The sequence below is a fragment of the Sceloporus undulatus genome, chromosome 6, assembly GCF_019175285.1.
Source record: "Sceloporus undulatus isolate JIND9_A2432 ecotype Alabama chromosome 6, SceUnd_v1.1, whole genome shotgun sequence".
NCBI lineage: Eukaryota > Metazoa > Chordata > Lepidosauria > Squamata > Phrynosomatidae > Sceloporus > Sceloporus undulatus.
The window spans coordinates 128,833,800-128,861,071 of NC_056527.1; the positions used below are offsets into that span (position 1 = coordinate 128,833,800).

A 27,272-nucleotide genomic window follows, 5' to 3' on the forward strand; every position below is an offset into this window, starting at 1 on the left:
CTGTGTCTAAGACTCTCCCCAAACAGCTTCCCTTAGTTCTAGACTCTTTGTATTTTCAGCACTGGTAAATGCCCCTTAAAATGCATCCAAGTTATATCCTTTAATGTGTAACCTGCTTTTAAATTGCATTTTTCCCACTTTCATGGGGCCCCTGGGCCACTAACCCCAACAAATGTGGAAGGTCCACTATATATTGGAAGCTGAACTATGGAATAACAAGTCCTGTACAGAGATAAATAATATTGCTTTCTTCTGTATTATTGTGGTTATATTCCAATCTTTGGTCTCAACTCAGAAAATAACAGTGAATAATGGAATAGAATTCGTAACTTGCTTCTCTCTCTTTTTCCCCCAGGTTTCTGTGGACATTGGCACTAGCTCAATTCGTGTTGCAGTGCTAGAAGAAAGTGGGTCTCGTGTACTCATGGAAGGCACCCTTACCCACAAGATCAACACAGAAAGCTCTGTTTGGAGTCTGGAACCAGGAAAATGTATCCTAGTAAGCACTGTCTTGCTTTTTCATTGTGTCGGTGCATACACAGCTTGTGTGTGTGTGTTTTTCAGAAAGTGCGTGATCTTCAATATCTTCTGTCTTGATACCAGAAAGTAGAAGCTTCCTTCTTGTAGACAATAATGGAGAGATTCTTTAGCTCTGCTACTCATTTAGCAGGTTACTGGCATAAACCACTCTATAGCCTCATTATTTTATATTTGATATTCTGTCTGCCATGGAAGTCAAGGCACTGTGGCCAGAATCCTGTTGTTGCAGGCGTACTGACATAGGAAGTGATATAAGGAGAAAAAACACCATGGATTCAGTGACCATGAAGGAAGAAAGGCACTGAAGAAATAGGCTTCTCGGAGCTGGTGGAATTTGTCTGCCTTTTCTTGCCATTGCTGTGTGACTGTGGAAAAAGTGCAAACGCTAGCATAGTGTAACAACAGGAGTCTGGCCAAAGTGTGGATTTTCCATGCGGTCTCTCATTCAAATACTAACTGAACGTCAGCCAGTTTAATTTCATCAGTTTTGCAGCATCATGTGATTGTAGATGTATCCTTCCTTGTGGGTCCTTTCAGTCTTTTTCCTTCTGCTGCTTAACATATCTTTATCTTCCACTCTTACTGCTGTGTCTGCTTTTCTTCTCAGTTTTATCTCCTTTTCTAAGGTTTTGAAGCTCATTGGGTGATTTCTGGTGTGTCTGTCTGACAGACAGGCAAACAGAGAGCTCACTTTTGTGTGTCTCTGTTCCATAGTGGTGGTGTGAATATACAGAAAAGAGAATAAGCTTGGAGAAGGTAGCCTCTGTATATCTGGGGAACATGAGATTGGGGGTGATGGTGCAATTGCACTCGTGTCCACAAAAGTAGGCCGCTATGTGAACAGAATACTGGTCTAAATACAAAACTACTGCTCTACCACTGAGCTAAGGCTATTCCCTCCCATAAAGTCTCTTCTTATGTGTTATATGTAGCCTGGCAAATAGCCATTTTCAAGCTAAATTTTACCCTTTATTTTTAACACTTGCAGCAAGCTTGTGGTTTCCAAATCACTGTCAGGGCTGTGTACTGCACATATGTGTAGCATCACCATCAGTGTGCATGCTGCATTACAGAATAGAAACAAGACTTCACAGAAAACATGGACTTGGGGGAAGGAACCTGAAGTGGGAGAGAAATAGGTAGCAACATGCAGGTTTTCTGCAAGTTTTGGGAGCAGGAAAGAGTGGAGTTCTATGTGTGATTCTAGGCTGCATCAATAGAAGTATAGTGTCTAGGTCAAGGGAAGTAATAGTGCCACTCTATTCTGCTTTGGTCAAGCCTCACCTGGAGTACTATGTCCAATTCTGGGCACCACAATTGAAAAAGGATGTTGAGAAGCTGGAACATGTCCAGAGAATGGCAACCAAAATGGTGAAGGGCCTGAAACCAAGCTCCATGAGGAGAGTCTTAGAGAGCTGGGGGTGTTTAGCCTGGAGAAGTGAAGGTTAAGAGGTGATATGATAATCTTGTTTAAATATTTGATGTCATATTGTGTTATTTGACTGTATGTTGGATTTTTGAATTGTATTTTTTGTAATAATATGGAGGCTTGTTTGGGTACTTTTGTATTATGTAATTGTTGTACACCGCCATGATCGTAGGAATGGTGATATATAAATGAAATTAAAAAAATATTGAGGATGGAGCAAGCTTGTTTTCTGCTGCTTCAGAGACTGGAACACGGAACAATGGATGCAAGCTACAGGAAAAGAGATTCCACCTCAACATTAGGAGGAACTTCCTGACAGTAAGGGCTGTTTGACAGTGGAACACACTCCCTCAAAGTGGTGGGGTCTCCTTCCTTGGAGGTCTTTAAACAGAGGCTGGATGGCCATCTGTCGGGGATGCTTTGATTGTGTATTCCTGCATGACAGAATGGGGTTGGACTGGATGGCCCTTGGAGGTCTCTTCCAACTCTGTGATCCTATGATCCTATGTTTCTGTCTTTCTTGAATTTTTCTGTGTGTTTTTTTCTCTCTTGGGTCTTCACATCTCTAGTTGGTATTGAGGCTTTAATATCAATAGCCAAGCAAGGGAATAGTGAAGAGCAATGGGACAGTGCCTTCACTTCCAATGGAATCAAAGTCCTCATTTCACTGACTTCACTGTCAGTTTTAGAATTCAAGCACAAATAGCAGGAGATACTTAGAATTACTTGCCGCCGCTGCAGTGAAGCTTACTTTTTTTTTTGTTGAAAACCCCATTAGGACAGCAATAATAAAAATCAAAAGGAACCTCAAGAGGAAAGTTGCACGTGTGGAGATGTTTAGAGTACCAGTGATCTCGTAAAAGTGAAAGCTAAAGGGGTATGAGGAGCTCCTCCAAGCTCTTGGCCTTGTATATCGTATTTTTGTATGTGACCCTTCTCCATTACACTAGTTAGTGTGTCAAAGAGTGAGATTAAAATAGGTGCACAGGAGCTGATTTTAGAAACCTGCCCTGAGTGCTAGGCAGAATACTTTGCTTTCCCTCCTTCAAAGCTCACAGTAACTAGATGCTTGGTTTGGCTGTGATTATGTTTGGAAATGTTTAATATGGTGGCTGTGTCCACCATATTGTTAGGACTGATGACAGGTTTCAATGTTATCTCCTCCCTAGAAAAAAATGATGAGTGATACTGTGCTTTTTTCCTTTCCTTTTAATTTTATTTATATACAGTACATGAAATGAGAGAAATGTGATAAAAGCACAGAAATATTGGGCTCAAATTTGTTTAATGCTGGAAGATATTTTTAAAGATACAGTTGAAACCAGAGACATTTCTGCTTGGATTGATGGTTGATCAAATTGAGAAGATGTGTGGAAAGACTGCAGTAATATATGTTCAAAGATGGAAGGGCACTGATATTCCAACGCAAGATTGTCTGACTAAGGTCCCAAACACACTGAAGAAATAAACTAGTTTGAGACTACTTTAGCTGACCTGGCTCAATGCTAGGGAATCCTGGGGATTGTAGTTTGTTGTGGCACCAGAGCTCTCTGACAAAGAAGGATAACTGTCTCACAAAACTACAGTTACCAGAATTTTCTAGCGTTGAGCCAGGGCACTTAAAGCGGTCTCAAACTGGTTTATTTCTGCAGTGTGTTTCGGGCCTAAGGTGATTGAACTTGCTGAAATGGACAAATGGACAATGTTGACCAAAGAGAAATCTTTGAATAATTTTATGAAAGATTGAGAATTGTTTATTACATGCTTGCAGTTTCATTGGGGATATGAATCAGCTTTATCTTTTATAACATAAACAGAGTTCATGTATCATAGAGGCATAAATATATTATCATATACAGTATAAGGATGTAGATAAATAGTGGTACTGTATATATCTGTCAGGGGAATCAGTAGTATATGTACAGTATGTGGTGTTTCAGCTTTGCCCCAGTTACATTTGAAACCCCCAAAAGCAAATACACATGGAAGCCGGAGAATTTAGTTGGGTTTTTGTTTTGTTTTGGTGACTGAGTGAAAAAATAAATTTTAGGGAAGGAATGAATTTGAAATCTTTCCCAACCTAAATCATGATATGTCAAATTGCTGTCACTTTAGAAAGAATAAATAATTGATTGTGCATATTTTATGTTTGCTTCTGAGAAGCATGATTTGATGAGATAATTATGGGCAGCGACTAAAAACATGTATTCACTTTTGTCTATTTGTAACCCACACTTGATTAAGAATCAATATTGTTGTACTAAAATAAAGAAAAATCAAATAAATACCACAATTAAGCATGACACAATGCTAAACATAAATCAGACATTTGCAAGAATTGATCGCAACAGGTAGCTGTTTAGAAATGCTTGGGCAAAAAGATGAGTCCCATCCTGGTACACTGCCACGAAGAAGGTCCCATTTTGTGTCATTATCCAAGATTATTATGCAAGTTTTTGTACTTATATGGAAGCCGCCTGTCTGTTGAGGAGAAAGTAATGAAGTAAAGCAAATCTAAAGTACAGTTATGTTCAGATCTATACAGTATAGCACAGTCCAAAAAACGCAGTGAGGGGATAACTAATGCACAGAATACATTAGGTGAGCTTTCAAAGCTTACAGGTTTCTTCATCAGGAATGGATGATGGAGAGTCACAGGGCTGATTCCGTCTTGAGATGTTGAAGCTGAATTTGAGATGGTGGTGGAGAGAAGTTTGATGCAGGGAAAGACCACACACTATTGCTGGCCATGAGGCACTTTGGAAACAAAAGCAAGGCAATGCAGTAAACCTTTTCTTCCTTTGCAATTTAGCCTGTATCTGTCCTTTTGAGGCTACAGGCCACTTTCTAGAAGGAATACGGTGGATCTCTTGGGAAGCCTCTGTATTGACCCATCTGGAGACAAATTTTGGTGCTTTTAATGGTAAAAATCCCTAGAATGCATATTGGTATAGCATTTGGAAGTCATATAGTTTATTCCCTCCCCTCACTCCTCAATTTAGGTCCCAGCTTCTACACAGTAGAAGATCAGTTTGTAAGATCCCATTGTAGGAAGAAGTTAAAATAGTTAATTGCATTAGACCAAATGAGATGAGAAATGGGGGTGGGGAGAGTTTGCAAGCATAAGGCTTGTTTGCATAATGGCAAGGAACACCAAGCCATCTTGTGCTGCAGATGGGATGGTGTGTGTTGTTTGAAATAATGACAGCAGAAGCCTAACTTTTCTACAAAGGTTGCACTGGCAACTTTTGCTTTTGAAAGTCCACTGAACATTATTAGTGGTTTCAACTATCGAGGCAAAGTGGCACTGTCTTGCAAGTATTTTAAAGCTATTTTGAATTTTGAGAGAGAAAATATGCAAAAGGCTTTTTAAATGAATTTAAAATTAATCAAAATATTTTAATTCAGGTTCCAGGGTCAACTATAAACCTGTGTATAAACTATGATAGATGAAGGCACATTGGCATAACACAGATCTGAGGATTCCTGTACTTGCAAGATCAAGGAAAGTTATCAGTTTGGCTGCACTTAAAACAGGCCGTAGGGACAGGCAGGCTGAGAAAGGGACCCAGAAGACAGGTTTAAAAGGCTAGGAAGCACAGTACTGTACTAAGATGTGTGAAAAGGGGCTGCTGAGTAGGCAATTATATGGAAAATATGAACCTGAGAAAGGATAGATTGAACGAGGCAATGCAAGGGAAAGAGTGGAGATTAAAAGATTATAAGAAGGGACTTTGGAAATCCTAAATGTAATCAGGACCTGGACAGTCTATATGTCGGTTGTAAAGGAAAATTGAAGGATTAGAGCAGCTAGCTATCAAAGAAGAGCCATTGTGGAACAGCACTTTGGATGTCAGACTAGATCCAGGGAGACGTAGATGCAAGTTCCTGGTTAGCACTGACGTCTTTCCAAAATTTTGCTTTGTATTGCTTTGCTTTCCAAAATTTGCTGTTGAGTTTCATAAATTTCTTCTTCCTATTTGTAATTCATTGCGTCACATTTTTATATAGTTCTTCTGTGTACTGCTTCCATATTTTTTAAATTTTCATAGTAGTTGTGTATTATGCTCTTTTTAGCATAAAATGCTAAATTTCCCTTGATTTATTGAATTTTGTGGAAAGGCCTCTCTTTCTTCCTCATTTGCTGTCTGTGATTGCCTTGCCACTTTATTATTATTATTATTATTATTATTATTATTATTTATTCAATTTATATCCCAATTTTTCCAAAAGCTGGGACTCAGGGTGACTTACAGTGAAACAAAAATAAATGCAGTTAAAATGCAAGATGTGTTACAAAGCATGAAGGGTTTAGAACACAATTGAAAATACCACCAAGACAAGAAAATAGAGCACCAATCGACCTAAAAGCCCTTTTTGTGGCAAGTAAATTTGGTTGCAGAAGGTCCACCTTGTGAAGATTATTAAAAAGGTCCTACTGGTAGAAAGACAATGGGGCCAGGATGGCAGGAGCCAGATTAGCCTCTGGGAACAGCTACTGAAAACCCCTTTCAGATTTCCTACATATCTAGTTTCACATTCAATAGTTGTGATGCATCATCATCCTTCCAGAAACAAATAATTTAAGTGATGCAAATGTGTGAACTTGCCTCCTCATTTTCACCTTCCTCTTGCAACATATGGAATTCATAACTGTTTGCTTTCTCCCCAGCAGTCTCCCAAAGAGTGACTTTCTCTTCCTGCCAGACCACTTCTTACAAAATAATTTTCTCTGCCACGGAACAGATTCTCGCATCTCCAGGGGCACATGGGCCAGGCAGCCCCATCAAGCAGGAGTGGCAGTTAAATGTGTCACCCATTTTAGCCTTGCTCCCTCCCACTCTTGTGTGCTTCAGATGAGACTTGCAGGAGTTCAGCACAAGCTTCTTTGGGAGTTTGTTGGAATGTGTAAAGCAGCTCTCTTTGTTTGTGCAAACCACTCTCATTCACTGGTGTGCGTGGGACGATGTCATCTTAATTTTTTTGTCAACTAAAACAAAAGATTGGTTGTACCAGACTGCCACAAGGGTCCCTGTAGTCCAGCATGTTGGCTAGACAAATGGCTTTGGTAGTAGGTCCATGGTAGTAGGTCCATATTGTGGCTACAAAGGTCCCTGCCCCATCATTGGACACTCAAAGGTATACTTCTGATCAGTCAGGAGGTTGTTTTGCTGCCATGGCTGCCAATGTGATATTTCTCAGTTATCCAGTAATTTCCATGCTCCTTTTTGGTAACCACTACTGTCTGTCGCTTTGACTTTTGCGGATTTGATTATTTGCCGTTTTGATTAATATGTTCTCTCCAGGAATCTCTAGGTCCTCCAGCACAGTTTTGCCAGAAGTTGACCATAGAGTTGCGTTGGAGCACCTAGAAGTCCCTAGAGAAAACACTTCTATAGATATTGGTAGGTCCTCCTGCCTGGTTCTGTGATCAGCATCTGGTTGGTGTTGGCCATAGAGTTGGACTGGAGGACCTGGAGAGGTGTTCTCGCAGATAAAAATAATAGGTTTTTTATTTGCGGTTTTTCCACATTCCCCAGCAAATGTGGAGGGACCACTGTATATTTTATAGTAGTGTCTTCCACATGTTATTTATTTATTGAAATATGTATAACGTACTCTGTATCAAAGATCTCAGGGCAGCTTACAAAAAGCATTTAAAATGATAAAATAATTAATTAAATAAAAAGTTAGCTGCAATAATACATTAAAAACAAATATAAAAGATATACTTTTTAAAAAGTATTTGGGATGAGTTAATGAAGCCCAAAGGCTTTGATGAGCAGCCAAGTTAACTTGTCACCTAAATGACAGGAGGGTTGGTGCCAATAAGGCCTCCAGGAAGACATTGTACAATTGGGGTGCCATGGCTGAGAAGGTCCTCTCCCATGTTCCAACACAGTATATTGATTTCACTGGTAGGAGATACAGGAAAGCCTCTCCAGCAGATCTTAATCCTCAGATAGGCACTTATGAGGAGAAGTGTTCCCTCAACTATCAAGGTTGCAAACTGTTCAGGACTTTAATTGCCATTATACACACCTTGAATTCAGAATGGAAATGTGTCAGCAGCCAGTGCAAATTTTTTAAGACTGATATGATATGCTGGTACATCAGTCAGCAGTTGAGCTGCTGCAACTTTTTAAAGGGCAAACCCATGTAGAGTGCATTACTGTAGTCTAACCATGAGGTTAACAGTGCATTGACCGGTTATTCATAAGTACTTTATTTTGTTTCTTTATATTTGTGTTAAAATTTCCTTCTTGCCATTCCTCAACAGAGCTCAAGATGGCTCTCCTTTTCCTCACTTTTTCTACAACAGGTCTGTGAGGTAGATCAGAGGTAGTATGGCCCCAGGTGAATTTAACAGTTTTGCCAGGACCTGGAACTGGATCTCCTAAGTCCTTGTCCTAGCAACACCACACAAGATCTGTACATTTTTTAATACTATGTTTCCAAGCAATTTTATTGCACGACTTCCTCAGTAGTATTATTTCTTTCCACACTTTTCATTACTTGACAAATGTAAGTGCGGAACTAAATCACCTCAGATGTCTTCATAGAGAAATTGCTGTGATCTGCACATGACCGGAGCTGCTTTTTTGGTACCTTTTCCTGCTCTGTGATACCCCTTATTAGGTGAGCCAAGTATGAGAAGGATTATTTTACTGACTGGAGCAAGGAGCCAGTTGGCTGTCTCCATTTCTGGTTCAATAATAGTTGAAATGCTTGGCTTCTTGCCATCAGCACTTATGGCTATATATTAGCTATGCAAATTAATCAGGTTCTTGCATATCTAGGTTAACAGAACTAGGCATGATGTCACAGAGAGCCAATCATGCTCCTGGAACTGTGTCTCAAGTGCATGATCATTCCCTGAATTTGTAGTGCTCAAGAGCCATGCTGCTGATTGCATTTTGCACAAAATGCAGTGCGATTTCTATGTGAGTGTTCAGGGTTTGACTTGGCAATTGGGTTTGGAGGCTCCTCGTTCCAGCATCAGGCTTCCTCCATACATCCCCAGTCAGCCTTTCATTTTCAGCCTGCTCCAAAACTGCCCAGAGACTTGATTTGCACAACCTTCATTAATGTGCTTTGTTCTGCAATACTTACAATTGCATATATGTATGTGGAATACTCCTAGCAAAGTTGCTTAGGATATTTTTTTTATTGACCTAAGATACCATATCTATTTAGAAATATTATGTGGTTTTATACATAAGGATGTGCTAACCTAATAAATTGCTGGCCTGTGCATATGGAAATAATCCATATACAACCATATAAAGTATTTTGGTTTCATATATAGTATTGTAGTTTTAGGCATAATAAGTACATAGTGACCTTGCCATTGTTTAATAAGCTTTTCATATGGTATGTTAGCTATTGCATTGCTTACAAATGAAATGCTGGGGGAGTTCTTGCAAGAGATTCTGTATGCTTTATTTTCTTGGTGTGGGAATTTTGGTGCTTAAACTGAGGCATAAGAAAAACCTGTTCTTTGGCAAAGATAACATGATAGATAGGATGCATATCCGTATCACTCTAGAGATTCTACAATTTGTTGCTTATCCTGATCTATCAATTGCCCTCTGTTAGCCATAAAGATCAAATGAGCCATCAGTACAGCTAAAGCTCAGATGTCAAAATTACCCCAAAGCTGGTCCATCAGAGCTCTAGTATTGTGCAGTAAAATCAAAGCTTGAAAACATTATTTTTGGATTATAACTCCCAAGGCTTGATGTGGGATTCTGGGAGTTTTAGTCCAAAAAGCAACTTTTCCAAACTGATTAAACTGAATAATGAATGTGCTTCCTTCTAAAAGAAATGATATATAAGGACAGCAAGTGATTCATTTGATTGAAAGTCTTATCTAGCCTGGCACCCTTCAGATGTGTTGGGCTCTGGTCATATCAGCCTGCAAGTTGGCAAGGATGGTGGAAGTCATCCCATGCAACACCTCTGGAGGCTGTGCTTCTATGGAGACAGCTATGTCTCCCAGAAAATCACTCACTTTCTGGTTGCTGTTCATTGTTTAGCCCTGTGCTAACAGTGCTTATGTCTTCTTCACAGATTAACCTCACCAAGGTAGGTGAATACTGGTGGAGTGCCATCTTGGAAGGAGAAGAGCAGATTGACATTGATAAAATTAATAAGGAACGTTCAATGGCTACAGTAGATGAAGAAGAGCATGCAGTGCTGGATAGGCTGTCTTTTGACTACCACCAGAAGCTGCAAGGCAAGCCACAAAGCCATGAGATGGTACGTTTACTGGTATAGCCCTATGTTTAACCTAGTTTGTCTTTCAGGTCTTTTACTGTTCACACACACACACATACATCAAATCAAATAATAGCAGTCTAATATTATTTTATGACTTGTTGAATATGAGGAACACCATGGTTGTATCCTTTCTCAGGGCACTATACCCTTGATTATTTGAGGCATTTCTTAGTTTCATTCTAGACTGCTTAGGGAGCAAATGTGGGATGAATAGATATGCTCCTAACTGGAACGATAGATAAACTTCCAATTACTATGTTCATGATGCATGTTCTGGAGATATCTATGACCCAGCTCTAGGGGAGTTTTATTAATGGCAAACAGAGTAAAAAAAACAAAAACCCTGAGTCAGACATGGATTCCCTGGTACTATTTAAATGACAGGGAGGAGAACCTGTGCCCTCAAAATGTGTGATTGGTCTTCACATCTCATCTGCATCTGCCAGTCTGGCCAAGTGAAAAGTGAAAGAAGTAGTAGATTAACAGCATCTTGAGGGCAACAGATACCCCATCCCTTGATATCCAATAGTCTGAGTGTGGCTTCCTTTTTACCAAGTTTTTCTTTAAATAAAAATGTCTTCCAAATGACTAGATTTACAAAGATAGTTTTCAGCAACAATGACAACAACAGTAATGTATGTACAGTACACTCATTTGCAAGGCTGACTGGTCTCCCAGTTTTTGAACTCAAAGTGGCATGTAGATGTCTATCATCTAAAGTATAACCTTGCTGAGAGTTGCCAGATGCAGTTATGCCTCTGCTGTATTGTAGCACTACCCAGATAGCGTTTATTGCTGTCACCTTGAAATCCAGGACTGTTGTCAATTTTATTCCACTTGTAGCTCTTCGTTGTGAACTGTATGAAATGTGTCCAGTTCCATGCATATCTAACCCCACATTTTCAAACCTTGATAATGTCATTAGTAGGGGATATGAGAATTCTGCATTGTACCTAATGTCAGTTGTCAGAGCTGGATGCAGGGCAAACCAGCTGCTCGCAACACTTGTAAAAAAGACATTCTGTTGCACAGATTTGAAGATTTATAATCTGTTTTGCTTGAACTTGGAAAGAATGTTACAAAAATTTTAAACCCCACAAATGTAAATTTAAACATCCAGAAACAAATGTACAATAAAACAGCATTATATTAATATTAGGATAAATAAATCCAGCCAAACATGACTTTCACATTTGAAATGTAAATGCTTGCTTGAAAGGAAACAGCTTAATAACTCTGTTAATAGCAAAGCTTCTAGATCTGATGAATCTTAAACAGATATTCCTTAAAGCCTGGTTGGAAAAAAGAACAAGGAAAAAATAGAAAAGAAAAATGTTTTGTTCATGATTAAGGACAATCTGTCTTTTGAAGGAGCGGGCATGCACAGCGAAAATTCAGTGATCTCCAGAAGTTTAGGATGTCTGTAAAGGAAACAGGTTCTTCCTGACCACACTTACATGTGCTTTCTTGCATAAATGGTTGTGAAATCCAGGTCACTGTTGCAACCCGATCTGAGATTGCAGTTAGGCTACAGAGAGATTCAATGACTTCACCATCCTTATTATTTGAGTGATGAAGGATTTAACATCTGAAGATGGGTCTAGGGCACTGAGTGCAAATAGAGGAGATTTTGTCTGAAGGACCAAGTCTGAATCTGACCTGGATTCCAAAGTGCCAGAAGAATGCATTGGAAGGCTGTGGTAACTATACTGGAACAGTGGGCTCCCCCACTGGAGACAATAATTGCCAATTGTTGAGTCACCTTAGCAGCCTGCTTGAATGCTTCCTGTCCAGATAGTGATCTAGACAGTATAGGTTCTAATGGTGTTGTCAAAGGCCTCTCCTAAGGCACGTCCCATGTGCTGAACAGCCTGCTCAGCAATGGTAGAAGTTTGTTCTTGACATATGTGCCACATATATCTGTAGGTCATGTATTAGTGGCAGCTTGCCTTATTCCCATAATGGTAAGCAGTCTTGCCAATAGCAACTGTTGCAAGCCATATAATTGTTGTATCTGGAGTAGTAGGATTAAGATGATATTGACTTGGTGCACCCAGTGCCATGGTACCTATAATACCAGTGGGGCCAGTGGCCTCGATGTCAAGAGTATCAAGATCTACGGTGCCCCCTGGAACAGGACCTGGAGATTGAGTAGGTATCTGAAACTGAACATGATCTTGATGCCAATCTGGAACAGAATCAATGGGAAGACAACCAACATGGCTATTCATCTTCCAGGGGAAAAAAACATACTGTGCCATTACAATACCATGTCATGAGTGGAAGCTTCAGATGAGTGTGCTTCACACAGTCTTCCGAAAGTGGGGTTAGCCTCTGATGGACTTGTTTGCATCACCACAGAAAAGTAATGCAATATCTTCTGCTCAAGTGGCCTGGCAAGGAAGGGCTGTCTCAGGAATGCCTTTCAGTTCAACTGGACAAGACCCATTGTATATGCCTTTCTGCCTTTCCCTCTTGTTACTAGGCTCTCCAGGCTCTTGTCTGTTGACTTTCCACAGGGGCAGGGTTAGACACCCAGACCTGCAGAGCATCATGCTGATAGCTTGGAGAGCCTTTCTTTGTCCTCATTGCCTGGGGCTATCATTGCTGCAGCACAGAAGCCTTCCACTTGGTATTCATACACCTGTACAGTGAACTCTTTATTTTTATCCTGGCATACCAGAATTTACTTATAGCCACAGAATTAAGAGGAAAAAGGAGAAGCCAAAGAAAAAGTAAACAGTAACTATTTTAAGTCAGTTTTTAAAGTAGACAGAAGACGAATTGTTCCTGCTTATGTCCCTGTTTCTATTTGAAGAAGCACGCACTTACAGTAGGTCAGAGAAGCTCTGCTATGCTGGAGAGTTTAGTATGCAAAGAATCCTCACTTCTACCTTTGCTTTTAAAAATTATGGTACTGTAATGAAAAAATGTCTGTATTTGGATTTCATTATAAACCATGGTTTAGCTTATTACGATGGATATGAGCCTAGCCTCTCCTTGGGCTATTGTGTTCACTTCTCCTTCCCCTTTCTTCCTAAAGGCATGCTTAGATGAAGTAGTTTAGAAGCATTTGCTTCAATTTTTGATTCAATGCAGATTTGCCATGTTGTCTCAACCATGCAAATTGACTTAATGTAAAAAGTGGTTTGTCTGAAACAAGCTATCTTCAAATTGTGGTGTACAAAGCTATTTCAACAAACAATAGTTAAAATAAACCACTGTTTTTAGGTTTTGACAGCACAATAAACCAGGCATGGGGAAAGTGTTGCTCTCCAGACATTGTTGGATTGCCTCTCATAGTGAAGAGTGAGAAACACACCTAGACACCTGGAGGGCTGACTTTCGCTAAAAGGGGAAGCAAAAGTAGAGGAGAGGGGAGCATAGGACCCAGATGCCAGGCTTATTCCTGTTATGGTAAACTACAGTTTATGGCAGTAGTTCTCAACCTTTCTACTGCTGCTGCCCTTTAATACAGTTCCTCATGTTATGGTGAACCCCAACCATAAAATTATTTTCGTTGCTACTTCATAACTGTAATTTTGCTGCTGTTTTCTGATGGTCTTGGGAAACCCCTGTGAAAAGGTTCATTCGACCCCCAAAGGGGTCATGACCCACAGGTTGAGTACTGCTGGCTTATGGTGACATCCAAATGCAGCCAGTCTGGTTCTTTACTCCATTGAATATTTGGGCTATATTTGGCTGCAGTCATTTAGCAGCATTTTGTTGTGGTTGTTTAGTTGGCATGATAGTTTTAGGATTAATCCATCTTGTGGGTCTCTTTACACCACAGACCCTTACCTGACTGTATTGTACTTTCAGAAAGTCCACGAGATGCTTAAGAAGGGCTGGGATGCTGAAGGGTCCCCCTTCAGAGGCCAGAGGTTTGATCCCTCCATGTTCAACATCTCTCCTGGAGCCGTGCACTTTTGATGATGGCTGTGAAAATGGGAGAATCACCTCCACGCTTGGGATCCAAGGATGAAACCAGTGCCACTCTTGGGCTCCTCTTCCTCCTCCTCGTCCTTAACATCAAGGAGCCCTTTGGTCCCTGCATTGTTATATGGGCTTGTTTTGTAAAGTGAGAGACTTTTTTAAATGGCCAGAGTGTTGAGTTTGTTTTTTTCTGGAGGGGGGCTGAGAAAGGGAACCGAAATGTGAGTGGGGGGTGAGTCCATACTTTCTTCCAGCACCAGCTTGATGTGTTTGATATGTATGTGGGGGAAGCCTGGCAAAAGCAGCTTTACGTACTGTGTCGCCTAGGCAACCAGTGGCTGCTGGTAGTGTTTCCTCTTCTTTCGTGTTAATGGATTCGCTTGCTGCTGCAGAGAGGTAGGCTGAAGGCAGTTTTCTCCCCCACATGCACACCTCAAGTTCCAGAAACATGCAGTTGGGTGAAATGATGGCAGCTTCATTCTCTTGTTCATTATTTGAAGATGCCTCTTCTCCCACCCATCCCCACCCCTGCTTTAGGAAACCCACTCCACTAATGGCATTGGACAGCTCCACCTTCTTTAAACACTGAGAATCTGCAATCAGTGTCATTTCAGCAGCATCTAAATTGTTAGGTTTGGTACTTGAGGCCCTGGCAGTGGGAGATAAATGTTGCAGGCTCAGATGAATCCTGGAACAACGAAGGCACTGAAAGAGAAGGTGACACTTGTAATAGCTATATATATTTGCAGTGCTCTGTAAAGGCAGAGGTATAGGATCTTTTTAACAGTGGAAAGCAAGAGTTCTTTATCCAGATTTCTGTTGCTGGATGACCTACAGAACAGCAATTCTTTACCTGCCTCCATGGATTCTATCCAGCTGCACTTACCACAAGGCTTTTGAGGTTTCACATCCTTTTCTCTCTCTCCTTATCATGTGTGAAATGTGTGGCTATGTTTCCAGTTTATCAGACTTTTAAAAATAAAAAATAGCAAGTGGAGGGAAATCAGGATTATGTTTAGAAATGAGGACATGCTGTGGTCTTGACAAAACTCCCCTTCCCATAACCTGCAGTTTAGCTCAGGAGAAAAGAGACCATTCATGCCAATTGCCATTTTCATAGTGGTGCCCTTCCCTTCTTGCATGTCACAGGCTGATTGCTCTCCCCATGTGGGACTTTAAAAAGAGAAAACAAAAAAAGACAGCAGGTAAGTGAAAGGCATTCACACGTTTCACTTGTGATGTTTAAATGCATGCAGTAAATTTAGACGTCAGGCAGCCAACTGATGGCAGTGATTGAGTTGAAGAAGCCAGCATGGATCATCTTCTGGTATAGAGGCCTTTTATTTGAGTCCCCTGATCTGTCATTGATAAGGAGTGGGATTGATGTTCAACCCTGCCTACTTCCAGATGGATCTTGTGTGTTTCCCAAAAGGAAGGAAGCTCTAATCTTGCTCATTGTGTAATTATTCAAATGAAGTGCTACCATGCCAAAACATCACCAGAGAGTGGCTTTATCACTTCAGATGGTTGTCTTTTTCTGTCTCTTGGTGTGCCATTTGATTTGAATTATTTCTTCTCATTGTAATGTCAGCTGACAACCTAATGCAGGTCTGAGAAGAAATACCTTTAAGACTGTCAAGAGCAGTGGAGTTTTCAATGTTCTCCCTTACTGCTGTGGCAAGGAAGATTATTCTAGGGCAGGAAGGGGCAACATGTGTTCCTCTAGGTGTTGGACTGAAGCCCTCATCAACCATTATCATTAGGTATGGAATCATTATACTGGCTAGGACTCATAGGAGTTGCAGCCTCACAACATCTGGAGAGCCACACTAGTCGACCGCTAGCCTTGGAAAGTATACCTATCCCTGCTCTGGCATGTCCATCAGTATAAAATATTTAAAAGAGATTTGATTGTGACCAACAAATAAGGAAAATGGCTGTGGCAGATATAATACATATAGGTTGAATCTTATCTGAAATATTTGGGAGTGGAAGTGTTTTGCATTTCATATCTTTTTTGGAGTTTGGAATATTTGCATATGTATAATGGTATCTCTTGGAGATGATACCCAAGTCAAAACATGAAATTCATGTATATTTCATATATAGGGATCCCCCACTTATCCTATGAAACAAAATTTGTATACACTGAACTATTTTCAGTATTTGAATGACAAGACATCAGAAATGTTTTTGGGAAAGGTTAAAGAAACTTGCAAAATGATGTGCTAAGTGCATTGAACTTCAGGGTGAATACGTGGAATAGTAAATAAGTTTCATGGCTGTAGGTTATTCCCTTCTTAGGTTGAAAACTTTGCATCATCCCTTCATAAGTAATGGAACACTGATGTTGCCTATGCTTCATTTAGATTGTGGAGCGGAAACTTCCCAGGAGGTGAATGCCCTAGCACCAGGGTTCAAGATGACCATTCAGAAGAGACCACATGTTGTGGCATGCAAGTAACAACCGTCACCTTGGCAGGGAGTAGCCATGCAGTTATGTGCTTTCTCACACTTTCCATGCCCATGGGTAGCAGCTGCACTGCTACAAAAGCAATCACTGAAATGGGAAAATGTTCAGCTGTGATGTGAAGGGTGGGGCAGGAATTTCAGCCACCCTAACCCCCAACACACAAGGAGGGCGTTGCACTTCTTTGGAAGAGGGCCTGTCCTTCCTTCTGAAGAGGGTGGCATCAGTTGCCATTGCAAACAGATTTTGCATTCATCCCACAGGGAAGGGCCAGCAACTTGTGAGCACTGGCTCTTGGAAGTGGGGAGTGTAATTTTACTATCTAGTGCTTTTGTAGCCCCCCCTCCCACTTTAGGTACAAAAATAAGTAGAGAGAGAAGCATCTAACATTATTTCCAGTCACTGCCAAGATAGTGTTGATTTCTCATCGATTCCATGTCATGATGTTTTGTCGTCTGAATAGGTTGTTTCATGTTTGCTGTAGCCCACGTCCAGAACATCACGTTTTGGACTGATCAGCTTCCTCTCTACAACTGACCCTAAATGAAGCACACGCAGCAGCAGTGGTTCATTATTCTGATGTGTGAGGAGGAGAGGAAAAGCAGCTAATAGTTATCCTCAAAAGAAGGCAAGCAGGGGGCAAAGGGGTTGAGCTACTGATCAGCATGTCTCCTTTTAAAATAATAATTTATTATTTCTCAACCAGCTAAAAATCAACTAGGCAAGGCCTTTAAGGTTTGTGTAAAGTACTGTGGGTGGTTCTCTAGCAGCTCACTTGCTGTGAAGAGCTTAGTGAGACTTGGCAAGACTTTAGCCCTCCTTTGGCTCTGTAATGCATTTGTATCTCATCCCCTCAGTTTTCAGTTGTTGAAAGTGGCCCTAAATCTTAGGAGTATGTTTGTGGGCGTCCAATTGCAACTGCTTGGACTTTGGCATATCTAAGAATGGAGCTCCCTGCAGCTCCAGTGGCCTCTGAGATGTTGAGAAATCTTTACGTAGGATGGTCCACATGGAAGGTTTTCTGCAGGACACATACCCACCTTCACCCTTAGAAATTAAAAGAACCTAGGTCTATCTGGTCCCATTGTTTTTCTTTCAGTTAGGCTGAAAACAGGACAGGGCAAGATACATCGTATCACATTTGCAGTCTTATACAGCAGCTTTAGGTTGCGTTGGATCCTAGAAGAAAATGGTCGACTCTTTTCCCAGAATACCAAAGTGGGGTGGGAAAGGATGTGCTGGAGAACTGCAGTGACAATTGTTACTGGATTTTTATGTTTATGGTACTTGGGTAAAACTGGCCTGTTGCCTTTTCTCAAATTTAAGTTCAAAGTGTTGATCATTCGTATCATTTCCCTTAAAACAACAAAACTAAAGGTGACATCTGCCCACTTAGAACCAGCAGGTGAAATCAACCCACAAAAGTAGGCGCATGTGGAGAAATGCAGCTGCTTCCAGCCTTGTATTGATGCAAAGCTGTAGAATGCATATCCTTTTGTCTGGAGAGGATGATTCCTAGGACATGTGCCTTCTGCTAGCCCTGCCTACCTTGTATCACTTTTCAGTTCAGAAAATTTACATTACTGCCCTTAAGCCAAGCAAAATATGCCAGGACAAATCTGCTGTATTTGTGACTCCAAAGCCAAACACTGCCCTCCAGTTCTATGTGATGGCCAATTAAGGACTTGATAAACCTAAATCTAGGTTGTAGGTGGGTGGGATGTGAGCTTGTCAAATACTCGATAGGCCTACAGTATATGCTTGAGTGAGCCATGAATTGTATAGGCTTGGACTAAGATTACTCAATGTTTACATCTCAGTTCATCTTTCCCTTTGTGAAACGAATGCTCCCTTCAGCTGTTACTAATGCCACTCTTGTCTGCAACTACAAGCTACAGATTGTGTATGGAGCAGGGCAGGACCAAGGTTGTCAGAGTGAGCTAAGGGCAATGCTGTAGAACTGGCATCAGTCCTCATTGTGGCACATTTTCTATACCTGCTTGCAATAATAAAAAGGTTTTAAAAATAATAATAAAAGGTTTAAAAGGAGTGTGTGTGTGTGTGTGTGTGTGTGTGTGTGGTGCAGCGCAACTTATAATTTGGGACAGTTTCCAGCTGTATGCTGATTTAGTCAAGTCTTCTTGCTGTAGCTCTCCAAGAAAAATTAGCATTCAGCCTTTTACTATGGGCCCAGCATTCATTCGGTTTGTGGAGGCTGTCAAGTTCAAAGGGGTCTGTTGAACAGAGTGCCTCCAAATGTTCAAAGATGAAACAAGTTGGTTGAATTCATCTGTCTGTATCTCTCTTACTCTCGCACACCAATTCTGCTTTGTGACAAGAGATCCCACCTGGGAGGCTTGAATATAAAAGCTGCCTTGATGCTGCATCAAATGTTTGCTTTGTCTACACTGTATATTGTCTAAACTGACTGGCAATAGCTTTCCACAGGCTCATGCAGCAGTTTTTCTCATCATGTACTGCCCTATGCTTTTAAAATGTAGGTACCGGGGACTGAACCTGGGACCTTCTGCGAGCAAAGCATATGCTCTACTGCTGAGTTGTGGGAGAAGTGACTGTTCCTACAAATTGTTGTCAGACTGGAGGAGCACATTGTTCTCTCCATTCAGTCCTACTGAAGAAATGAGCAATACTTTTTTGAATTGACTTTGGGGCACACACTTATCTTTATAGAAGTTGTGCTCTTCCTGCTAATCCTTGGAAATCTCACTGTGCCCTTTGCATTCCTTTTTCCGAACAGAGACGCACATATTTTCTGGGTGGAGAGAGTGTATTTATGTATCTATATACATATGGAAATGATCTCTTACTAATATCTAAGCAGCTGACATATATACTATATACAAAGTTTACTGAGGCAAAGCTTCCATTTCAAGCCATGTTCACAATGATAGCTTGCTTCATTTGTTGAACTGGTAATGGAAGGTTTAATAGCAATGGTCGTGGGTCATGGCCAAAGGCTTTGTGTCACCTCTTCTGTGAGCATCATCTAAATGTTGATAAATGGTCCCCACAGCTAAGTGCATCTCTTGCTCGTTTCTGTTTTGTTTGTGGCATAACTTGGGAGAAGCCAGATAATCCACTTAATAAAGAGCAGGTAATTGGTTATGTGAAGCTTATGGTGACATAAATCTGAGAGTGATGTGGAGTTCCTTGTGGCCTCACTGATCACAAGTGCTCTTATGTCACAGTGCCTATCACCTTAGATCCTGCGAGGAAGGGCTTTGTGACTCACTAGATAACTGGAGTGTAACTAACACCTTCCAGCTATAGCCAGCATAGGCAGTGATGAAGGATCATGGAACTTGTAAGTGAATATCAGCTATCTGACAATGTTTTGCTCACTCTTGCTTTAAGACATAGTTACAGAAAGCTGACTTTTAAAAACAGGACAGGTAGAACATGCAACAAAATGTGATGTGGATTGCCCCTTCTTAGAATTTTCCACTACCTGCTCCCAGGTTTCTTCTAACACTTGTTCAGCATTCCAACCCCACTGATCATATTTGGTTTTCACTGTGTACTTCTTCAAATCTTAGTTCAGATGAACCTTCCTGGATCAAACCAAAGGCATGTCTACCCAGCATCCTATTTCCCCACAAGGCCAACCAAATCCCTCTGGCAAATTCACAAGCAAGACAAGAAGTCAGTGGGAACATATGAAGCTGCTTTATACCAAGTCAGACTATTGGTTCTCGCCAGGATAGTACTGCCAGTTCTGACTGCAGTGATTCTCCAGCGTTTCAAACAGGATTCCTTCCTCCTGTGGAAATTTCTGACAGTTTCTCATCCATGCCAGATCCAGCATTGCTCCCAAAAAATCATATTGGCTGCATCTGATTTGGCACCAGTTGAATGGCCATGGTTCTGCTATGGAATTCTGGGAATGGTAGTTGGTTGGGGCACCAGAGCAGAGCCGCTAAAACACTTGTGTATTGCTTTGGAAGATTGACAGATGCACTGTGCTGGCGTAGGATGATCCATTTGTATGAATCATAGCTGACCACTTAAAGAACTGTAGTTACAAATGTACAACTGGTCCTTAAGGAACCCTAGCTGTGTTGCACAATGCTTTTTAAATGTTCCTACAGTAGAGAAAGTGCATATTATTGGCTGATTATGATGTTTTGTGGCTCTTTGGGAAAGTGGCTTTTCCAGAGGAGTGTGAGAATCAGCTCTCATCTGAATGCATTTAGGGCATGGAGGTTCTAGCAAAACAGGGCTTTCACACAAAGGAATTCAGTGGAACCTTTGAGACTTACTGGGTGAACATATGGGATCCAGTGTGGTGATTTGAGTATTGGACTATGACTCTGGAGAACAGGATTCAGATCCCAGATCAGCCATGTAAACCCACTGGGTGACCTTGGGCAAGCCACACTCTCTCAGCCTCAAAGGATGGCAGTGGCAAACCCTCTCTGAACAAATCTGGCCTAGAAAACCCCATGATAGGCTCGCCTCAAGGTCTTCATATGTCGGAAATGACTTGGAGGCACATAGTAACAACAAGGGTGGGAATATAGGGAGAATGGAAATACCCTTGAGACCAAGACGCCTAAGGCCTTGCAGACAGGCAAGGACTAATCCTCTCTTCCTTCTTAGAAAAGTGGCTTAAGAAGGGAACACCCCTGAACTGGCTTGAGCCACATGGACGGTTTCCACTTTGCCCAGGAAAAGCGGAGCGGAGTAGAGTTATTGCTCCTATAATGCCTTTGTTCCTTCTGCCCTTATCTGGTTAAACCCAGCTGCACTGTTACCTCCCCAGAAACCAAGTGATCATCGTTCCTTTCTGGTTAGTTAGAACAAAAATATCTGTCAGCAACATGCAGCCCCCACAAACGCCCACGGTGCCCATGGCAACAGCAGCACCAGGCAGCCATGGGCAGGGATGCTAAGGGGGAATGGGGGGGGAACACTGCTCTGGCTTGGAGGGTGTCGTTGTCTTTGGCTTGGAGGGATTCTGAATCTCCTGGAGCTCAATGCTATATCTTCTTTTCTGCTGCTGCTGCTTATCAAGGGTGCAAAGGGATGGGCTCCAGTGACTTTTCCTTGACGTTCCGCTGACAGCTTAATTGAACGTAGTGACATGACGCTCACAATTGAATGCCTCTCTGCCACTTTGACAATGTCACCTCTGAGCACTAAACAAGGGGTTCCATCATCAGAAGCCAGACACCAGAATCTTTACCCTGGCAGCTACATTGCTCTTTTCTTTCCCAACTTCTTCATCATACTCGGCACTAATAAAATATATATAATGTTCTGCTAGCACATCACGAAAATGAAGTGGCAGCAATGGTAGAGCGCTGGACCACTTGCCATTGTTGCTCCCGAGTTTGTTTAAAGTGTGTGAACTGACTACGTTGCATGTACTGATTGTTCAGAATCATTGGTTCCTGAAGCACGTTTCCTTAGTTTCACCTGTAGCCCTAAAATGCAAAGATATACAACCGAGCACAAAATTTAGAATCTAACATTGTATTCCCTATTACAATGGATGTATGTGAGAGTTGGACAGTTAAGAAAGAAGATAGGAAGAAAATCCATTCATTTGAGATCTGGTGCTGGAGAAGAGTATTGAGGATCCCATGCCAAAAAGACAAACAAATGGGTCCTGGAATGGATCAAGCCGGAAATCTCCCTGGAAGCCAAGTTTACAAAACTGAGGCCGTAACGTAATACTTTGGACACATCATGAGAAGGAAGGACTCGGTGGACAAAACAATAATGCTAGGTAGCGAGAAGTAGAAGGAGATTGCAAGTATGAGTTTGCCAGTGTTGGGCAAAGCAGCGGAGGACAGGGGGTCTTGGAGATGTCTCATCCACAGGGTTGCTATGGGTTGAGATCAATTTGAGCGTGGTTAATAACAACAACAAAGTCCATCAAAAGTGCAAACGTCCCAGTTCAGCAATGCAAAAATGAAATGAACATCTTTAGGGCCATCAGGCTGTGCTCAAAATCACAAGTCATCCTCCAAAACATGCAGTGATCAAAAAGCAGAATGTTTTGTCTTTTCATTTTGGAGCTTGGGTGGCACATTGCACAGCCACATGCCCATATGGGCTCTCTAATCCCATTGGCCTGATTTTAAAAGAAAAAAAATGAATCCCCTGAAATGATGCCTGTCTATAAAACTGTCAGAGTTAGCCGTATTCCTCTGCCTTCTAAGATTCAGCTCAGGAAGCAACTGTTGAGTGGCATATTGCCTGAGACTGAGAGCCAGAAAAGTGGCACTAACAGTTGGTTCAAAATCTATATATGTCCTCGATGTGCCATCCTTCCTTGACTTAGGGTCCTTTCACGGCACAATTATAGCACTATGATTCCATGTTAGCTGCCATGGCAACATCCTCCATGGCATCTGGAGTTTGGTGAGGCACTGGAGCTGTCTGGATGAGACTTCTAAATATGCAACCATGGCAGCTGATGTGGAATTATCGCACTATATCTATGTAGTGTAGAACTGCCCTCTTGAAGTGTCAAGCTACAGCTACTGAATGGGATGACAAGGGTTGCAGTTTGGCCCTGAAGTCCAGCCATGAAGAAGACACACAGATAGGGAAAGCCTCAACCAGAGCCTAGACACATCTTTATGGGAGCAAATATAACCTGTAAAAGATATTATCACAGTCTTTCATGGTGGTGATAATGTCTCTGTCTCAGTTAAGTCCCTTTCCTTCTAAGTTTAACACACAAGAATTTGTGTATATTTTGAGACAGTATGGTGCAGTGGTTTGAGTGTTGGCCTACAACTTAGGAAACCAGGGTTTGATTCCCCATTCGGCCATGAAGCCCACTAGGTGACCTTGGGCAAGTCACAAGCTCTCAGCCTCAAGGGAAGGCCATGACAAACCTCCTCTGAGCAAATCTGGCAAAGAAAAGCCCATAAAAGCCTTAGGGTTGCTATAAGTCAGAAATTACTTGAAGGCACACAACAACAAGGAACAGATGTGGGTCTGTCTTCCTTGCTTTTAATGTATCACCATTCACATTTTTCTGGTATTACCTCACAGACAGAGAGAATGAATCAGGGAGCCTTCCTATAAATACTTTGGTACTTAGTAGAAAACTAGAAAGATCACCATGGCACTGGCTGAATAAAGGATGCTTTTAGATAATGTGGCATCTTTGGCCAATGTCCTTCAATATGGCTAATGGATGTCATACTACTCTAATGTACTAACCATATGCAACCTTGCAAAGCACACTTATGCCTTTACTGGAAGGAGTGCCACTGTAGTTAATAGGGCTTCCTTCCTTCAGCTTCAACTGCCAGCTTAGGAGACAATCGAACTATCTCTTAAAGAAATATACTGAAGAAAATGTTTAATAGTAATAGTAGGAATAGTAGGATTTTCAATTTCCAAATCACCACTAACTTGGAATATGGAAAGCGGTGACATTTTCTATTTTTAAGGCCCAGGTTCCTTCCATGGTGAATATGTCATGTCTGCATTTTGGCAAGCTCTTCAGAAACGAACTGCAATGCAATTCTTTATTATGTCCACTGGCAGCATCCAATAATGAAGCCGTTTCTAGCATAGTAGTTTTCAAAGGAGCAACTTGGAACATAAAAAGAAGGACAGTAGTAGTAACTTAGAGCCAGCGTGCTGTCATGGTTTGAGGATTGGACTGCGACTCTAGAGACCAGGGTTTGAATCCCCACTTCAGCATAAAAGCCCATTGGGGACCTTGGGCAAGTCACACTCTCTCAGCCAAACACTTTTACCACATATGAAGCCAGAGATGCCAGATGTCCAAGCTGGGATCAGGAAAGAGTATAGTAAAGTTTTGATTGTATAGGTCATGAAAAACTATGGATCACTCCAAGAAATGGGTGTGGCATAGAATTTGGTTGTCTTGGTGAGTAACCTGCACTTAGGACAAGAGGCTACTACTATCAGGATGGAATACAGAGAAAGGGAATAGTTTCCGACTGGCATTTTTATCGCCCTAGCTTTACACTGAACATATCATACATAAAGCAGGATTAGACTCCGAAGAAGGAGGTGTGAAAATAGGAGGAAGAAGCGCCAACAGCTTAGGATGTGTGGCGACAAGACGCTACTACCAGAAAATTGCAAAGGTTTGGAACTATTATTGAAGAAAGTCAAGGAATAAAGTGCAGAGGCAGATTTACAGCTCAACATTAAGAAAACAAAAATAATAACCGTAGATGATTTACATGATTCTAGACGTGGTTTCCAGACCCTTCACCATTTTAGTCTCCCTCCTTTGGACACATGGCTCCAATTTCTCAACATCCTTCTTAAATTGTGGTGCCCAGAACTGGACACAGTATTCCAGGTGGAGCCTGACCAAAGTAGAAAATAGTGGCACTATTACTTCCCTTGATCTAGACACTATACTTTTCTCAATGCAGCCTAGAATCACATTGGCCTTTTTAGCTGCCGCATCGCACTGTTGACTCATGTTCAACTTGTGATCTACTTGGACTCCCAGATCCCTTTCACATGTAGTTTCATTCAGCCAGGTGTCCCTCATCCTATATCTGTGCGTTTCATTTTTCTGCCCTAAGTGCAGTACCTTACATTTCTCTGTGTTGACTTCCATTTTGTTAGCTTTGGCCCAGATTTCTAGCCTATTCAGGTCAATTTGAATGTGGATCCTGTCCTCTGGAGTATTAGCTATTCCTCCTAATTTGGTGTCATCTGCCGATTTGATAAGTAGGCTCCCAATCCTGTCATCCAGGTCATTGATAAAGATGTGGCATAGCCCTGGGCCCAGGAGAGAACCCTGTGGGACCCCAGTGGCCTCCTTCCTGGACCAATTGGGGGGTGCCCAGCAAAGGTTGCCCGCCTTGCCTTGGCTCTGTGGCTGCCTCTGGAGGGGGTCCTCCTCCTCCTCTGCCTTGGCATCTCTGCCCAGAGTCTCTTGGCAAGGGCTGGGCGTCTCTCTTTGGAGCTCTTTCTCCTCCTCTCCTCCTTCCCCTCCCTTTCCCTCTCCCTCTTTCTCTCTCTCTCTTCCTTCTCCTCTCAGCCCCTCCTTCCTTCCTCCCTTCCTTCCCTCCGCTGACAGCCGAAGCCGAAGCCCAAGCGGAGCCCGGGAGGCTCACTGCGGAGCCAAGCTGCAGCCGCGATGGCCACCACCGTCACCTGCACCCGCTTCACCGACGAGTACCAGCTGTACGAGGAAATTGGCAAGTAAGGAGCCCGAGGGCAGCAGGGGGACCCCGCAGGAAGGGCAGCCTTGGCCCCGGGGAGGGAGGGAGGGAGGGAGAGGGATCTCTGCCGAGGGAGCAGGAGGGGTCCCCCCCCAGTCTCTGGGGGTCTCTTGGGGATCCAATGCCCCTTGGCAGCCCCTCGGGCCTCCCTCCGATGCGCAGCCATGACGCACCTTGCGGAGCCCAGGGCCAGGCCTCGTCCTCCTTTCCCAGGACCCCGTCCTCCATTGCAGAGAGAGAGAGAGAGAGAGAGAGAGAGGAAGGAAGGCAGATAGGCAGGCAGGCAGACAGACAGACAGACAGACAGGATTGGGGAAGGAAGGAAGGAACTCGGAAGGAAGGAAGGAAGGTAGATAGGAAGCCTCTGCAGCTGAGGGGAGCTAGACAAGGGGCCCTCCTTTTCCAGGACGTTTGAGTGGAAATGTCCTCCATTTTGAGGAGGGCTAAGAAGCAGGGACCGGGCCCTTTGCAGCTCCGGGTCGGCAGAGGCGGCTCTCCTTTGCCAGGTTCTCCATTTTGAGAGGTTCTGTGTCGGGAGCTCAGGTGGCCAGGCACCCTCTTTCCTTGCCTTGCCTTTCCTTTCCCGGGCATGTCCTCCATTTCAGGCTGGGACTAGGGAGGGAGAAGCAGAAGCAGGGATCGGGGCGGCAGAGGGCCTTGCAGGGGCCTGTCCTCCATCTCCCGAAGGTCCTCCTTAGGGAACCCGGGCGCTGCTGCTGCTACTGCCTTTCCTTCGGGGCCTGGTCCTCCTCCTGCGGCAGAGACTCCTCTTCCAGGAGCTGGGCTTCCTTCCCGGCGCCGGATCCGGAGAGAGGTTCCCAGGCCCGGCCTCCCTAGCGCCGGAGGCACCGCTTCCCTTCCCCCGGGAAACACCTGGCCCCGACCCCGAGCAAGGAAGGAGCAGAAAGAGAGAGAGAGATAAGGAAAGATAGTAGATAGATAGGAAGAAAGGAAAGAAGGCAGGCAGAGAAGGAAGATAGACAGACAGATAGACAGAGAGATAAATAGGAAGAAAGGAAGACAGATATGTCGCGTGATAAATGCATGAGAAGAAATAGCTAAGAAGGAAGGAAGAAGGATGATACTGTATAGATAGGAAAGAAGGAATAGATATATTGCTTGATAAATATATAGGAAGGAATAGAAAGGAAGGAAGGAAGGAAGGAAGGAAGGAAGGAAGGAAGGAAGGAAGATAGATAGATAGATAGATAGATAGATAGATAGATAGATAGATAGATAGATAGATAGATAGATAGATAGGGAGGAAGGAAGGAAGGAAGGAAGGAAGGAAGATAGATAGATAGGAAGGGAGGAAAGAAGGAAGGTAGATAGATAGATAGATAGGAAGGGAGGGAGGGAGGCAAGAAGGAAGGAAGGAAGGAAGGAAGGAAGGAGGACAGATAAGGAAAGA

At 42.5% G+C, this 27,272-nt stretch overlaps 2 protein-coding genes across 10 annotated transcripts in view; both read left to right on the top strand.

Moving 5' to 3' along the window:
- The window catches only part of NUDCD3 (NudC domain containing 3), a 49,716-nt gene extending 31,738 nt beyond the window's left edge, over positions 1 to 17,978 (top strand). The window contains exons 4-6 of the mRNA XM_042473960.1: positions 356 to 499; positions 10,043 to 10,231; positions 14,075 to 17,978. Coding sequence (XP_042329894.1) covers positions 356 to 499; positions 10,043 to 10,231; positions 14,075 to 14,185 — 444 coding nt within the window. The 3' untranslated portion in view covers positions 14,186 to 17,978. The remainder of the gene's footprint in view (positions 1 to 355; positions 500 to 10,042; positions 10,232 to 14,074) is intronic.
- A 7,659-nt stretch (positions 17,979 to 25,637) lies between these two features.
- Positions 25,638 to 27,272, top strand: part of CAMK2B (calcium/calmodulin dependent protein kinase II beta) — a 165,160-nt gene continuing 163,525 nt past the window's right edge. For 5 of the 9 annotated variants that reach the window (XM_042477026.1, XM_042477027.1, XM_042477030.1 and 2 more), the window contains exon 1: positions 25,643 to 25,841. In XM_042477026.1, coding sequence (XP_042332960.1) covers positions 25,777 to 25,841 — 65 coding nt within the window. In that variant the 5' untranslated portion in view covers positions 25,643 to 25,776. Of the gene's footprint in view, positions 25,842 to 27,272 lie in introns of all 9 variants that reach the window. The other 4 variants (XM_042477023.1, XM_042477024.1, XM_042477025.1 and 1 more) reach the window with 2 other exon arrangements.